At 37.0% G+C, this 17,272-nt stretch overlaps 1 protein-coding gene across 1 annotated transcript in view; it reads left to right on the top strand.

The window, feature by feature from the left end:
• The window catches only part of LOC126161972 (cytoplasmic dynein 2 heavy chain 1), a 778,966-nt gene that overhangs the window by 257,659 nt on the left and 504,035 nt on the right, over positions 1 to 17,272 (top strand). Inside the window, 3 exon segments of the mRNA XM_049918163.1 lie at positions 5,118 to 5,330; positions 11,745 to 11,768; positions 13,367 to 13,548. Of these exon segments, the coding sequence (XP_049774120.1) occupies positions 5,118 to 5,330; positions 11,745 to 11,768; positions 13,367 to 13,548 (419 nt within the window).

Here is a 17,272-nt window from a genome sequence, read left to right on the forward strand (position 1 = left end):
TTCTGGAAGAATCAAGGGTTTTTTTAGTGTTCATTAGTGACCATTGGTATGCGTACAAAAGTGTTTGAATCTGTGAGAAGTGTGCCTAAGGAAAAGACTTTGGTGTGTTATCCTGTGTGAAGACATTGCATCTACACTCATAGCTAGTCTCACGTTTCAGTCATGAGGACCTATCCTCCTTGCCGTCTTGCATGCAAGAGTGTTCACCATCCTGAAAGAAGCTGATGACATCTTTAAAAGTAAGCTTACAGGCTTGAAGAAAATCGAGTGTAAATTCTGCTTGCATACCTGGTTTATGAGAATGTGGAAGTTGTCAGATTCTACTTAGGCCGGTATTACACTATCAAATTCCTTTGTCAAAGATTTGATCAAAGATGTGATCAAATATTCTGTCAAATATATTTGACAAAAATCTTTGACGTATTGCTAGAAGGGGTATTACACTGTCATCAAATTTTTCGCCAAAGTTCAAGATGGCTGACAACAACAACTTGTTATTAACCGCAGCAGTTTCATGTACCGCAATTGCATTGTGTGCACATGCGGAAGAGAAGTGGGGGGAAAAGAAGGAACCATACATACAAGGTTGACCGTCTTAAATTCCTGGGATTACAACTTGATAATAAATTCAATTGGGAGGAGCACACCACAGAACTGCAGAAACGCCTTAACAAATCTGTATTTGCAATTCGAGTGTTAGCAGACATAGGCGACATAAAAATGAAAAAGCTTGCATACGTTGCCTACTTTCATTCCATTCATGGTATAATATTTCGGGGTAAATCTTCAAGTCAAACAAAAGTTTTCAGAGTCCAAAGCGTGTAATATATATTATTTGTGGAGTAAATTCACAGACGTCCTGTAGAAACCTCTTCTTTGAAGTGCGTATACTAACTACTGCCTCTCTGTATACTTACTCCTTAATGAAATTAGTCCTAAATAATATATCTCTTTTTCCAACAAACAACTCAGTTCATACATACAATACCAGGAACAAAAATGATCTGCACAAGGGCTTAAAAGCACTTACTTAAGTTCAAAAAGGGGTCCACTACTCAGGAACACTCATCTTCAATAATTTGCCAACAAACATAAAAAATTTAGTTACAAATAAAGATCAGTTTAAAAAGAGCCTGAAAAACTTACTAGTGGCCAACTCCTTCTACTCCATTGACGAAATTTTTAACAGAAACAAATGATATATTGTACATATTCATACTATTTGTATTGTAATTTCAGCTTAAAAAAAATGACATGTTCCACATCCACGAGGGTCTCCTCAGCATGGATCTATGGAACGAAAAACTAATCTAATCTGGGTGAAGCTGTGGGTTTTACGACGACACGATAAAAGCATTCAACAAAACTTGTTATGTGAGCTTATAGTGGAAGACGTCAAGTCGTACATCAATTACTTAAGCATGGATGAGCATACATTTCTGTATGTGCTTCCTTGCTACAGGAGAGGGTTATGTTATGTTAGGTTAGTTTCGGTTAGGTCAGGTCAGGTCAGGTCAGGTCAGGTCAGGTCTCCAATCTTCTTAATCTGTTTTTGTATTCAGGGTGCCTCACGTTGTAAAGCACCTCATCAGCTTCATACATCTCTATTAATTTTGTAGTTGTCGGTACACACCAATTGTATTTACCGGCAGTGTTTATAAAAACACTACAGATGACAGAATGCTGCAGCGATGCTAGCACTCCATGTGGTAACATGTCACATTGCAGTGAACAGAAGACAAGCTACTTCTTTGATCAAATCTACAGCGAGGCCCTAGATTTGATCAAATATTGGATGACATTTGACAAAGTTCCCTATTACACCATCAAATATCTTTGACAAAGATTTTTGACAAAGAAATTTGATAGTGTAATACCGGTCTTAGTAAAGTATCATGAAGTATTATGATGTTGGAAATATAAAGCTCTATTATGCTTTCATGTTAAAGTTGCACAAAAAGTATTTTAAATAGCAATCATTCTCCACAGCTAAAGTTTGAGTGTATATTTCCATGTACAGATTTATAGATGTTTCCTTACAGTTGTATAGAGCCTACTATATCAAGACAAGGGTCTGATTGCTGTACGAACAAGAGCTCTCTTTGATACATGCTATGCAAATGTATCCTATTGCTACGTTCCTTTTCAATAATTTTGTTTTGATAAATAAACAAAGCTTTTGCCAATAGAACAATGTTAATTGGAGACAGTCTGCATCACTGTGGACTGTTGCAAATGTTTAATACTGTACAGCTTACCAAAAATTGTGTTAGAATTTCCAATATAAAAAAATTTAATACTCAAGCATTTGCTAGTTAATTTATGTCATCATTTTTATGGACTTTTTGAGTTGTATCTTAGTGATCTTTTAAGGGTTATTTCCAATCATAATCTGTGCTTCAGTTATGTCTTGATTAGTTAGCCACCTTTCCAACAATGCTCTTACTTTCTCATGAGAAGAAGTATTGGTAATTTTCAGCTTTGATCAGGTGACTACCATCAATAATCCATTTTTCACTGTGGATGCATAACATGCCTGGTCTCTTACAGGAATCAGGGACCTTTGAGTAAGTGGTTTATGCTTATGTGACGCTACAACAGGCTGAGAATATGGGCTGCAAGGGTAAGCTTGCTTGGATAGCAAAGGCAGTTAAGATGAGTGTTTGCATAAAGATGGAAATTCTGGTTTGAGTCTCACTCCAGCACAAATTTTCACCTGTTACCTTAATGTCAACGAATGACGCAACTTATAGCCCACTGAACATTGATCAAAATAAAAAACTAAATACAGTGAGTAATAGGTTCAGTGGACACTGAACTGGACAGATAATTTATTGACCAAACCTTACAGCAATGATGAAACCTTCCATGCCATATAGAAGTTATTTAGCATTTCCCATTAACTTCATATTGCCCTTCGTCATTGAACCCTAGAAAGGATTTACAAAAATAATTTAGCTGTTTAATTACACTAGTTGGATTCGATGATACTGAAATATCAAATTCCACTTCAGATACAACTTGGCTACTCTAATTTTACTTATACCCTCGAACAAATTTATTCACATTGTCAGGTGGACTCAAAAATGGGTTACAAATGACCAGAAATTTTAAAGCATTGTTTTTCTTATGTATAAATCGATTAATATATTTGCATTCCCTTCCTGGATTTTCAGACTTTCAAGACTACTTACTCCAAGCAATCATTATTTCACACATAGGGGAATGAACAACTTTCTTTATTTGTGTCTGTGATCACAAGCTAGTTAGGTCCTCAGACTACCAGTTTTAGTCAGCAAGGTCAACAGTGACCAATGTCATGTTCATTTTGAAAATGTGTCCTAATATAATGGAGCCACAGTGGCATCATCGAAAGATATTTTATGTTTATCTTTTGACAATGCCGCAATGGCTCCATTGTATTAGGACATGTTTTTTAAACAGATCTGAGAATGGTTATTGCAGACCGAAACTGGTAGTCTGAGGACCTGTCTAGCGAGTGATCATAGATAGAAATAAAGAAATTTATTGTACATTTTATGGCTCACTGTTCTATTTGCTTCCATGCCACAGCTTGTGAAAGAATAAACAATGTTTTCTGCCTTCCACTTGTGCTCAATATTGCTTATACAATTATGGAATTTGTTGTTTAGTGACTGGCACCAAGTTTCATGGTATCTTGAAGTGTCTTGCTAATGTTATGCACATTCTGTCTTTTTGGACCCATCTGCCTCTGTGAACGTAGTGGTGCCTAATATTTGTCAAATTGCTTGTCTCAAATAGTGCATCAGGCTCCACATTCCACCGAAAAAATCCTCTCACATGTTTCATATGCCTTGAACACACATGATATGGCACTTTTTTGAAGACACTTTTTTGAAGACAAACTAATTAATTAATTATTAAGAGAACCCAGTATCTTGTACTTGATGGTGATTGTTCATCAGAGACAAGGGTACCATCAGGAGCACCCCAGGGAAGTGTGATAGCACCACTCTTATTTTCTGTATCATAAATGATGTGACAGATAGCCGTGGGCAGTAATCTGCAGTTGTTTGCTGATGCTGTTGTGTAAGGGAAGATGTCACAGATGAATAACTGTAGTACTATTCAAGATGTCTCAGAAAAAATTTCTAGTTACTGTAATGAATGACAGCTAATTCCAAATGTAGAAAAATTTGAGTTTAAGTAGGAAAAACAAACTCATGTTTTTATATACAGCATTAGTAGCGTCTTGCATGACACAGTCACATTGTTTAAAGATCTGAGCATAACATTGCAAAGCAATATGAAATGGAATGAGAATGTGAGGGTTGGGGTAAGGAAGGTGAATGGTTGACTTTGGTTTATTGGTAGAATATTAGTTGAGTGTGGTTCTTCTTTAAAGCAGCCTACATATAGGATGCTAGTGTGACCTATTCTTGATTGCTGCTTGAGAGTTTTGGATCCCCATTAGGTTGGATTAAAGGAAGACATTGAAACAATTCAGAGGCATGCTGCTAGATTTGTTACAAGTAAGTTCAAATAACATGCTAGTATTACAGAAATGCTGCTAGAACTCAAATGGGAATCCCTGGAGGGAAGGCGATGTTCTTTTCGAGAAAAATTATTGATAAAATTTAGAGAATCAGCATTTGAAGCTGACTCAGGATGATTCTACTGTCACCAGTTTACATTTTCTGTAAGGACCATACAGATAAGATATGAGAAATTAGGCCACATATGGAGGCACTTAGATAGTTGTTTTTCTTTCATTCTGTTTTTGAGTGGAACAGGTAAGGAAAGGAAATGAGTGGTAGTGGTATGTGGTATATCCTCCTCCACCACACATTGTACAGCAGCTTGCAGACTATGTATGTAGTTGTAAATGTTCTTTAATTAATGCAAATCTCAAAATTTTTTGTGACCTTCATATTTCACCAGCAGCCATCTGATTCTGTGATGCAGTTTTTATGATTTAAAATATATTTGGCTCTGAATTTTTCATTCCAGTATGTACATTCATTCCCATGATCTGACAGTTTCTCCTGCTCAACCAACAAGTGTTTGAATACTATTTGTTATGTCACTGACAAATTTTGCTTTCTTTCTATTACATTTTTTCCTGGTGTTTTCAGAAATGGCTCAGTGATCTTCTGAGTGAGATACAGTCAACATTACAGAGACTTCTGACTGAATGTTTGTTGGATATACATCAAAATACTTCAGGAGCTGATCCCAACAAATATCCTGCCCAGATTCTATGCCTTGCTGAAAATATACACTTCACAGAGAAATGTGAAAAGGCTATTTCATCAGGAACATTGCCAATGCTGCACAATTCATTAAAGGTTTGTATTTGGGTTCTGTGGATTTACCATGCATGTGATCGCTGTTTTTCTACATTAATGAAGAAGTGTTTTATGATCATATATTCTATGTAATCACAAAGTAATGTGCCTGAAAAGTCACTCTTCAGTGTTCTTCTTTGGCATGCCAGTTTAGGAATGTGCAAGATTCAGCTAAATGAAAAATCCATACGGCACACGTGTTTATTTATATATAAGAACCATATGTACTAGATTGTGTGCTGATTTAAAGTTCTAGATTGACATATTTTACTGTTCACATTGTTTCTTCATAATCTTTCATTGATTGTATCAGTACCCATTTGTATTGTGATATATTGTAAAATTCAAACATTTGCAAGTGCCATGGTGATAATCTCATATATTTATTGTTAATTCTAGGCTTAATCATGCTCTTTAAAATCTTTGAGAACTGTAGCCCTGTTCTTGTTCAAAACAGTCATTCTCTAATTTCATTGTACATGAGAAATAGGTTATCTTGAGATTTTTGGGTGCTTACAAAACTATATTTTTGTAAGTTACTGGTACGAGTGTTTAGGATTCGTATTTTATTTTGTAGCAAATCGGTATTTGTGGTTCACAGTTCTGCCAAAGAATACATCACCCCTGAATTTCATTGACATCAACACAAATAAATGTTCGTTTTTGAGAATTTGTGGAAGCTACCATTGTCCTTTGCAGAATCTACAAGCAATTTATAGCAAATTGGCGTTTGGGATTTAATTACTGTAGCAGACTTTCTAACTAACATATTGGTTACATCTAGCTTTCCCATATATTATCTGCATTTATCACAAATTAACTCTTTTCAAGTCTGCTAACAACTATAATTAACCTCAAAACATTTTAGGAAACTAATAGTTTTTACCACAGGTTTTTGTGTTGTGTTAATAGAAATCTCATTTTGTGAATTTGCTTCATTTCGTATAGGGAATTAGCAATGGTTTGAAACAAAATCATCAGACTTAAGTTAAAGTTAATTGTTCAGTACCATATACTACATTGCACCAGCCAAAATACAGCCACACTGTGAATGCTGCTTTTGAACACAGGATGAGTTGGTCGATGTTCATAAATAGCTGGAATCGACCCTACTACTATCAGACAATTGGCAGTTGCTGCGAATTGGTGTGTTGGAAGCACTCCCAAGAGTCGCTCACCTGTGATACCTGTACCATGGATCCTGTCTCCTCTGCAGAAAGTACAGGATCTGTCATTACTTGTCCATTTGACTGCGAGCTACGTCTCAGTGGTAGATCTAGGTGTCCTGTATATGGTGGACGGGGACCAGGAGGACTCAGGATGTTGTACTGATCCCCCTAACCAACAAGTCTCAGGTTCTGTCTTTCATTGAAATGGAAAACTGAGCCAGTAAAACTCCCTTCACCTGTTTTGGGGAAACCTGTTTTGTCTGGTTTCAGGAGGAGGTAAATACAAAAGGGTAGGGGGTCTGTATATTGTCAGCAGTTCAAACGTATGACAAATGTTGCTAGCCCTTCAGGAAATTGTCTCATTCATCATGTTGAAGAGGCTATTCCAGCAGCCATTGAGGAAACAGGGTGCACCCCACTGCAGATTGTGGCACATGTTGGAACAAATGATGCCTGTCATCTGGGCTACGAGGTCATTCTTGGGTCATTCATGTGACTGCCACAGAAGGTTGACCAGCCTTTCACATGGAGTTTCAATGAAGCTCACAATTTGCAACATTGTTTCCAGAACTGATCGGGGCCCTTTGGTTATGAGTTAAGTGGAAGGACTGAGCCAGAGACTTTCAGAGTTCTGTGACAAGCTGGGCTGTGACTTCCTGGACTTGTGCAATAGGGTTGAGAATTGTAGACATTCCCCTAATTGGGCCAGGTGTGCACTACATATCAGAGGCTGCTACTCAGTAGCTTACTGTATATGGGGTGCACACAAGGGTTTCTTAGATTAGGCAACTCTCCATCCAATCCAGATAATGATAGCAGTAGGAAATCCAGAAGCACCAGTGTAAGGTCAAAAGAAGTGACTCCCACAGGTGAGAGTATTAAAATCCTAATGGTAAACTGCCAAAACATTTGCAACAAAATGCGAGAGTTTGAGGTGCTCATGAAAAGCTGTGAAGCTCACATAGTACTAGGTACAGAGAGCTGGTTGAAACCTAAAATTGATAGCAGTGAAATTTTTAGGCGAAATTTAAGTGTATATTGAAAGGATAAGCAAATGGGAAAAGGGACTGGTGTATTTATCCACCAAGACAGAAACTGAAGCTACATATGAAATTGTTTGGCCAAGATTCGGTATCAGGGGTAGGTGTAAAATGATAGTTGGATCCTTCTGCCACCCACCAGACTCATCTCCTGATGTAACCATAAACTTTAGAGAAAACCACAGTTCACTTGTACGTAAGTTCCCCAAGCATATTGTAATAGTCAATGGAGACTTTAATCGTGTAACAGTTAACTGGGAAAACCACAGTCTTGTTAGTGGTGGGTGTGATAAGATATCCTCTGAAACTTTACTAAATGCTTTTTTTGTAAACTACCTAGAACAAATAGTTAGGAAACCTACTCATGATGGAAATGATCTAAGGCAACAAATAGACCTGACCTCTTTGGGAATGCCCACATCGAAACTGGTATTAGTGACCATGACATGGTTGTGACAAGAATGATTACCAAAGTACAAAGACAACTAGAATAATCAGAAAGATATATATGTTCAGTATACTAGATAAAATATCAGTTGTGTCATATCTCAGTGAGGAACTTGAAACTTTCAGCACAAGGCAGGAGATGTAGAGGAACTCTGGCTCAAGTTTAAAAGAATAGTTGAGCATGTGCGGGACTGATATATATATATAAACAATAGAACAGTTCATGATGGGAGGTAACCTCCATAGTGTACAGTCACTGTAAAGGAACTCCTAAAGAAATAGAGATTTCTGCACAATAGTTGTAAAACAAAGTGTAGAGCTATATGTAGTGAGATGCTGAATGAAACATGTTTCTCTGTCAAGAGATCAATGCATGATGCCTTCAATGACTACCATAGCAGAATGTTGTCAAGTGACCATTTACAGGGCCCAAAGAAATTCTTGTCATATGTAAAGGCTGTTAATGGCACCAAAGTTATTGTCCAGTACCTAGTGAATGAGACAAGAACTGAAATTGAGGATAGTAATGCAAAAGCTGAAACACTTAACTCCATTTTCAAAAGTTCCTTTACAAAGGAAATCCCAGGAGAATTGCTCCAAGTTATTCTCGTACCGCTAAAAAGATGAATGAAATAAGTATTAGTGTCAGCAATGATGAGAAACAGATGAATTCTTTAAAATTGAACAGAGATTAGGGGCCCAATGAAATCCCTGTCAGATTTTATGCCGAATTTGCAACTGAGTTAGCCCCTTTCCTAACTGTAACTTGTCATGGATCCCTCGAGCAAAAAACAGTGCCTAGTTCTTGGAAAAAGGCATAGGTCACACCCATCTACGGAAAAGGTAATAGAAGTGACCCACAAAACTACTGCCCAATATCCTTGACACTGATTTGTTAAAGAATCTTAGAGCATATTCTGAGTTCGAACATAATGAGGTACCTTAACAGAATGATCACCTCAGTGCCAACCAGCACGGATTTTGAAAGCATTGATCATTTGAAACCCAATTCGTCCCAACTCACATTTTTATCACATGATATGCTGAAAGCTTCGGATCAAGGCAATCAGGTAGATGCTGTATTTCTTGATTGCCAAAAATCATTTTACTCAGTACCACACCTACACTTATTGTCAAAAGTACGATCATATGAGGCATCATGTGAAATTTGTGGTTGGATTGAGGCCTTTTTGTTAGGAAGGATGCAACATGTTATCTCAGATGGAAAGTCATCATTGGATGTAGAAATAGCTTCGGGTGTGTGTTGGGACCCTAGCTGTTCATGTTTTATATTGATGACCTAGCAGACAATGTTAATAGAAAAATCAGGATATATGCAGATGATGCAGTTATCTATAATGAAATACTATCTGAAAAAAGCTACATAAATATTAAGTCAGTAATTAATAAGATTTCAGTGTGGTGCTGAGATTGGCAACTTGCTTCAAATATTCAGAAATGTAAAATTTGACACTTCATATAATGGAAAAAATGTGGTATCGTATGACTATAATATGAATGAGTCATTGTTGAATTTGGCCAACTCATACAAATACCTTGGCGTAACACATTGTAGACCTTGGTGTAACACTTTGTAAGGATATGAAATGGAATGATCACATAGGTTCAGCAGGTGGGCAATGCAGGTGATAGACTTCAGTTTATTGGTGGGATACTGGGGAAGTACAATCAATCTACAAAGGATATTGCTTACAAATCACTTGTGTGACCCATTCTTGAATACTGCTCTAAGTGCGTGGGACCCATGCCAGATAGGCCTAACAGGGGATATTGAATGTATACAGGGAAGGGCAGCACAAAAGATCACAGATTTGTTTAATCCCTGAGAGAGGTACACAGAGGTACTGGAAGACTCTTGAAGATAGACATAAACTATGCTGAGAAAGTCTATTAACAAAGTTTCAAGAATTGGCTTTAAATGATTACTGTAGGAATATACTACAACCCCTTATGTATTACTACCAATCCAAGGATCATGAAAATAAGATTAGAATAATTACTGCATACACACAGGCATTCAAACAATCATTCTTCCTGCATTCCATACATGAATGGAACAGGAAGAGAGACTAAAAACTGTACAATGGGATGTACCCTCTGCCATGCACCTCATGGTGGTTCGCAGATTATAGATGTCGATGTAGATGTAAAAGTTTGTATGCATGCGGATCCATGTAACTCTTACAAATGTGCTGTTTGAATGAACAAATGTATATTCTGTGTTCAGTGAAAGTAATTAAGTTTCTCCCTGTGCCAGTTGAATAGCAGAGAAGATTGAATGTGTCAATCATCTTCAAAATAATGATCACCACGTATGATTCTAGAGGTTGGTCAATTGGGGGGATGGGGGTGGGGGGTTGGGGAAATGGAATATCACTTAACAAAAGGAGAGTTTGGGTCGTCCACCGACAAATTGGTATAATTTGGTGTTGCTTACAGTAGTTTTTGGTAACTGCTCTGGAGTTCAGGGTAAAAAAAAAACTTACTTAAACATGGAATCTTTTATAATCTCACTGCAACATGTCCACAGAATCTGTGTGCCCAGGAAAATAAGACGATTTGACCCATATATCTGGTGATTTCGAAGTTTTTGTCTGGGGTCAGCAATTTTAGGTGTTGGTAGGCGTAACTGGCATATTTAGCTTTCTTGTTTATTGTAAGTGGTACATTAATATACATCCAAAGTATATTAATAAATAATAAGACACCCATTTTAAGTTAAATAATATTTATTGGTTGCTGCTCTTATTCTTTTGTTAAAATGTGTTTGAAATACATTGCAACCTATATTTCTACATAATCATATAAAAAAAAAGATTGAATCTGTTGAAGTAATATATTCACTGATTTCTGAAGTCATTTTATCCAGTGTAATATGATACTTCATTGGGGGAGGGGGGGTCTATAGCCCCCGTAGCCCCCCCACCCCTTGCCGCCACCCCTGCTGATCACTATTGGTAACATACTAAATAAACATGAAGCCATGATCCAAGAGTGAATCAGATGTAAAAGAAACTTTTTATATTTTTAATTTGAAAATAAAAAATACAAGTGCAGCTCATTTTTCTACTTGGCCTCTTCTTTTGAAACACATTTTTCCCAGTGAATTCACTAACTATTAATAGCCAGATCCATAGAGCATTCAAATTATTTTATTTGCAATCTCTGATCACATTCTTTTTTTGTAAACTAGCAAGTAATTAAGGTCATGGAGTGAATAACATCTTCAGATCAGTCAAAAACACAACTATGATGAACTAGAAAAACATACAGCACCAGCTTATGCAAAATCCCAAGTATCTGTCATCTTACACGAGCTTTAATACTAAGCTGGTCTTATTTGTATTACATCAAAATTGTGGTTGGACATATAACTACAGAAGTATGTGCCCTATACTGAAAGTGTTCAGTTTTGTACATGAATGGTATTGTATCATAGGTTTTGAATACACAACTGTTGTATGTTTTTATAGTTTGTAGCTGTCATGATTGTGACGTATCTGATGATGTTCATCGCTGCAGGAATTTAATTATCTGGACTTTAAAACTTATGATCAAAGACTTGAATTAAAATGTTTGGCACTCTCTGTTCAAATTTTTCCAAACTTTGATAAATTGCATTATCTGTGTTAAAGAGAAGTCTTATCATGTTGTGATGACCATTTTCAGTTGACATTGATAATAGTAAAACATAGAGAATTTATATCCTGTCCTCATACAAGTGAAGTTGAGGAAAGTCACAGCAAGACAGGTATGATGGTGTTCCAGGGTTTTCCAACTGAGATCACCAAATTTTCATTTGGTTATGGCTGTTGTATGGGGACACATGCTGTGTTGTAGAGGGATCACTTCTTTTATCAATAAGTTATGTTGTCAATACCAATATGCCTGTCTAACCTTGTTCAAAACCTAACCATAGTATGCATTGTGTATTGTTCAACATCCATCTAAGAAGTTGCTAACAACACTTCACACAAAAAAGTGGTATGGCCTTGCCAGATGACAGCAATCACTGGTGCAGACTCTTCCCTCCAGAAATTTAGCCAACAGACAGTCACACACGTACAATTTTTGATCAGTTGTCAGAAGGTATGGTACCCACCTGACGCACTCTTTTCTAAATCCTAGCTCATCTGTGATAACAGGAAAAGTGCTGCCATTACTTATCCTGACCTCATCTGCAACCTCAGAGACCATCATTACACACCTCTCACATGCAAGAAGTTGTTGAACATCACAAATATTGTCTGCGATGCTGGTGCATGGTGCATGGTCAGTATTCACGGCCCTCATTCTCAACATGCTCAGGGTGCTCCACAGTTCGCTTGGCAAAAGAAAACACTCAGCCTTGACTTTTCCAGTCATTCTCCTGAGAATTTCACCTAGTTTAATACCTTTCCTATTGAGAAACTTGATAATAATGTGCTGTGCAATGGAGACAGGTAGCTGTCGGTCAGACAATGCGATAATGTCTAATAACGCTAGTGAATAGCCCCACTCAACTGCATCCTCCACTTCTGACATCGCCGCCGAACACTGACAGGACAGGAACCATCACAGCTTGGTGTTTTCATGGAGGGTCAAGAAATTTGTTTGTATCAGGTTCATTATTGTAATCATACTATAGTGAAGAGAATCTGAAAAATACTACATTGACATGAAGTAAACAAGACAGCTTGCACTCTTAAGAAACTATTTATCATTGTTTTGTAAGCCCATGACTGTTTCTTAACATTAAACTGTGTCCTTATACTGTGGCCTGATTCATATAAGTTGATCAATTCTGTGGCACTGGGTGAACAAACTAACATGTGCTTAAGTGGGTGGATCTTACTTTTAAAACAAACAATGCTAATAAAACTTGTTTGGTAAGTACATGAATTTGGAGAATCAGTCTTTGTCACATTTGTGTCAGACATAGTAATTGACATTTTACTAAACTTGTTAATACATAACTACATAATATGTGCTTGCAGAACAGTTGCACCCTAGCGTGGCAAAAGAAATAATCCCCTGGGCAGTCTCATTTCTTCTGTATTGACTTAGTACTGAAGTACAGGGATTACTCTACTCTTCTTCAGTAGCTAATAAAGATAAGATCTTCATGTACAATGTTTTTAAAATGGATCATGAATAAATATATTACCTTTCATGGTCTTCAGCATAGGATCAAACATCTTTTTTACTATGTATTTCAGTTCACCATTAATGTCCCTCATGTACATGCCTCTCCATGCTCCTCCTTTGTTCCTGCTCCTCGACCCTTTCCCTCCCTTTGTCTTTTTCTCTTCCTGTCACTTTATTTCTTCTGTTCTTTACACTTAACTAAACTGTATAACACAATTAAAACTTTGTTCAGTTGCAGCTAAAGTCATACACCACACTTGGACAAGAATTGGTTGATGACAGTGATTCATGTGAACTGGCACTAAAATTGAAAGCTCTTATGCTTGATACAATAAGAAATGTAGATGTTGTGGAGCAGCTTATAAATGCAGGGGTGTCATCTCTAGAAGACTGGTGTTGGCAAAAACAGCTGAGGTAATATTTACTCTTTGATTTTCATTCTGCCAGTATCACAGTTGTCTTATCCATGTTACATTGGCACAATATTGTTTAGCATTAAATTATGTGAAAGTAGGCATTCCACTGATGTCCTAGAATTTGGATGCAATACTACTCTCATTTCTACAGTCAGTTACAAATTCTTCAAATTGTTTTTGATCGCTATGGTTTCATAACAAAATTCAGAATATACTGAGGAAGCAACGACTGTTGCACTTGTCATTCAAAAGAGAATGCACAGATGATGAGAGGAAAAAGTTAATAGAGATTCGTGTGTCTGTAAAAATATTGATGCATGAAGCATACAACTGTTGCCATCATCATACCTGAGCAAAAGATCTTGCGGGGATCCCAAGAAAATTCTGGTTCTACATAAAATAGTTAAGAGTTAGAAGGATTCTTTCCATCAATCATTGACCAGTCTGGTGTGGCAATACAAGATAGGAAATGTGAAGTTTTTAGTTTTGTATTTAAGAAAATGTTCATGTAGGAGGCTCATACAAACATATGGCGTTTGAGCATCACACAGATTACTTTAATAAGGACATAGTAATGGGCATCCATGGCATGGAGAAGCAACTGAAAGAGTTGAAAACAAATAAGTCACCATGTCTACAGAATCCCAATACTGTTTTACAAAGAATACTCTGTGGCATTGGCCCCTTGGTTAGCTTGAATTTACTGTATCTGAATTTCTCTTTCACTCCTACCCTATTTGTAACTTATCACGTTAAAGGTACTTATCAGGATGAATACTAAGTAGTACATGTGTGTCCTTTTATTTATAATGCCACTGAAAAACTTGAGCTCTTGACATAACCTCCTCTCCAAAAGCTTTCTGAAGCATACTGTAAGTTGTCGTCACGTTTTCACCCAATTTAACATAAAAAGAAATGGCATACTGTTGCGCAATATTATGCTGTTCCATTTCCGTGACGAGAGACACAAACACGCGTTAACTTATTACAGCACAACTCACGACTGAGCAGTTGCATCGATGTGCTGCTTGGACTAGAAGCAGCTTAACGACCAAGGTCAAAGATATTGTGCCTATGCAACCCTGCAGGGTTGCCGTAACTTGCAAAGAAAATCAGTCTCATTACTTTATTGTCGCACCTCGTGCATGTAATTCATTTGTACATGAGGTATAATTTTATGAGTGATTGTGTATACTCTTGTACACCACATACATGCTTTGGTCTGACTTAGGTGTTTCATGTATCTAATTCCAGAATAGGATCTATAATGTAATTTTATAGATCAAAAATCTACACACCAAATGGTGGCAGGAGAACACACATATAAAAAAAGGTTTTATGTATGCAAGCTTTTAGAGCCATTACCTCCTTCTTCCAGCGGAAGGGTTGAAGAGGAAGGAAGAATAGTGAAGGAAAAGGACTGGAGAGGTTGAAGAAAATGAATAGAGTTTAAAAGTCATCCAGAAGCCCGGGTTGGGGAGGCTTACCAGACGTCCTTCTCATCCCGTCTGGTAAGTCTCCCCTTACCCAGGGTTCTGGGTGACTTTTCTAAATTCTACCCCTTGTCCTAAACCCCTCCAGTCCTTTTCATTTACCCTTCTTCCTTCCCCTTTAACCCTTCTGCCGGAAGAAGAACCACTGGCTTCAAAAGCTTGCATACAAAAAACATTTTCTTACATGTGTGTTCTCCTGCCACTGCTTGGTGAGTAGATTTTTTATCCATACAGTTACGTTATACTATCAAAAACTGATTATTTTCGTTGTTATAATCTACAATAGGATTGTTAGAGACAATATTTTTCAAAAGATTATAGGCTCTAAAAAGAGCAAATAAACTGTTCTACGAAAAACGAACATGGAAATAATAGAACAGTTACTCGGGGCTTGACAGACGTTCTCACCCAGCCAGACTTGCATAGAATGCAGATTCCCCTGAGGACTTAAATCATTTTATCACATCAACATTGTATAGACCTCTATCTTGGCCTGTTGTAGGGTTCTACAAGATTTACCACCTTTGCGTGTGGGATACTCACAGTCTTGTACGGTCCACAATACTAGTTTATTTCTTCTTTGGGAACTGTGGTGATGATCTTAAAGAAACATTAAACCATTGACATTGAACATTGGCCTCTGTACTTCCCTATTAAACTTGTATACCCTCTATTCCGCATGTCTATTTATTTGCTGTTCTACTTTTCTATGTGTGTCTTTCAAATTTTCTGTGGGTGCAGATGGATACTTAAATAATTTCAATTACTTTTCTCCCACAAAAGCTCTCTTCATGATACCTATTGTAGGTAATCCAGAAACAGTGTGTGAAAACACATTTATTATCACCTGAAATTCAGGAACTAGTTGTGGCCCCAAAGTATGTTTTTTCCGAATAGTATGTTCTACGTAATAGTCCCAAACCTTTATTATTCTTTTACTTGAGTTGGATTGCGGGGATAGCTTGAGATAGCTACATGTCTCACTCCTTCCCATGCGAGAACCTGTTTAAAATTATTACTAATTAATCAAGTGCCATTATCAATTAACAATCATCCTGGTTTCCCTATATCCTTAAAATATTCCGGTAGACATTGTATCATGGTGAGCATACTTGCCTGTTTAATTAGATAAAGCTCAACATATTTTGACCAAGCACAAAGATATATACGTGACCCTGCTCTGACGACAAAACTCAGCAGCAGTTCATGTTGTGCTTTAGGTATTACAGGACACAAGTTATAAGAGATAGCTACATCATCTTCCTTCACTCTCTGACACAGTTTACAGGAACTCTATAAATTTAAAATATATCTTAAAGAATATTTACTAAAAATAGTTTTTACTGCATTAAAGAGCTCATGCAACATAAAATTATTGCAAATAAGTAATTATGTTGATCACTTACAAAGTAGACACAATACATTGTAGTTTGTAATTTACTGCATTTAATCCAAAAGCAAAGAGTATTATCAGAGGAGTCTTATGACTCAATTCTTTTGTTTGAAGTGGGCTCTTTCTGCTTTAGGTAATTTAGTGATGCATTGTGTGTGTGTGTGTGTTATGAATTTCTTGTCTATCATAGGAAGTCAATACAATGATGACATTAGTACGAAGAAATTTGTCTGTGGATAAGCATTGTAAGACCTCCCTAATTTTTCTTGTCATATGTTTGAAATAACAGAATTTGTTCACCTGTTGTATATACTTTTATATGTCATAATGACTAGAGCCTATGTTGATAAATGATATCAGATCTCTCTCTACTGTTTGTGGGATACATATCTTCGTGGTGACTTACCTTCTTTTGCCTTCCAGAATAGAGTACCTTCTTTATATAGCCTGTTGTTTGTAATGCTGTTGTCTTGTTAGTAATCTTATCACTAAAATAACTATTCAATCTAATATCTTGTTTAATCTTTCTAATGAGTTCTCTTACTTCTTCATTCATATAACTTAATGATAGGAAGAGCATAGTGCAAATCATGCTTGAGTCGCTACTTCTCGTCAAGTCATTAATGCCTAAAGATAATATAACAACTACCCTATGGCTCTTATTCCTGTGACTGTCCCTGCTGCAAGACTTGCCCTATACATCCTCCTACCACCACCTATACCAGCCCTGTAACTGGCAAAAGATACTACGAAAGGGAGTAACGACACGCCATATACCAGCTGTTTTGTAAACATTGTTCAGCCTTTTGTCATCGGCATGATACCACCAAATTATT

Source organism: Schistocerca cancellata, chromosome 2, assembly GCF_023864275.1.
Source record: "Schistocerca cancellata isolate TAMUIC-IGC-003103 chromosome 2, iqSchCanc2.1, whole genome shotgun sequence".
Lineage (NCBI taxonomy): Eukaryota > Metazoa > Arthropoda > Insecta > Orthoptera > Acrididae > Schistocerca > Schistocerca cancellata.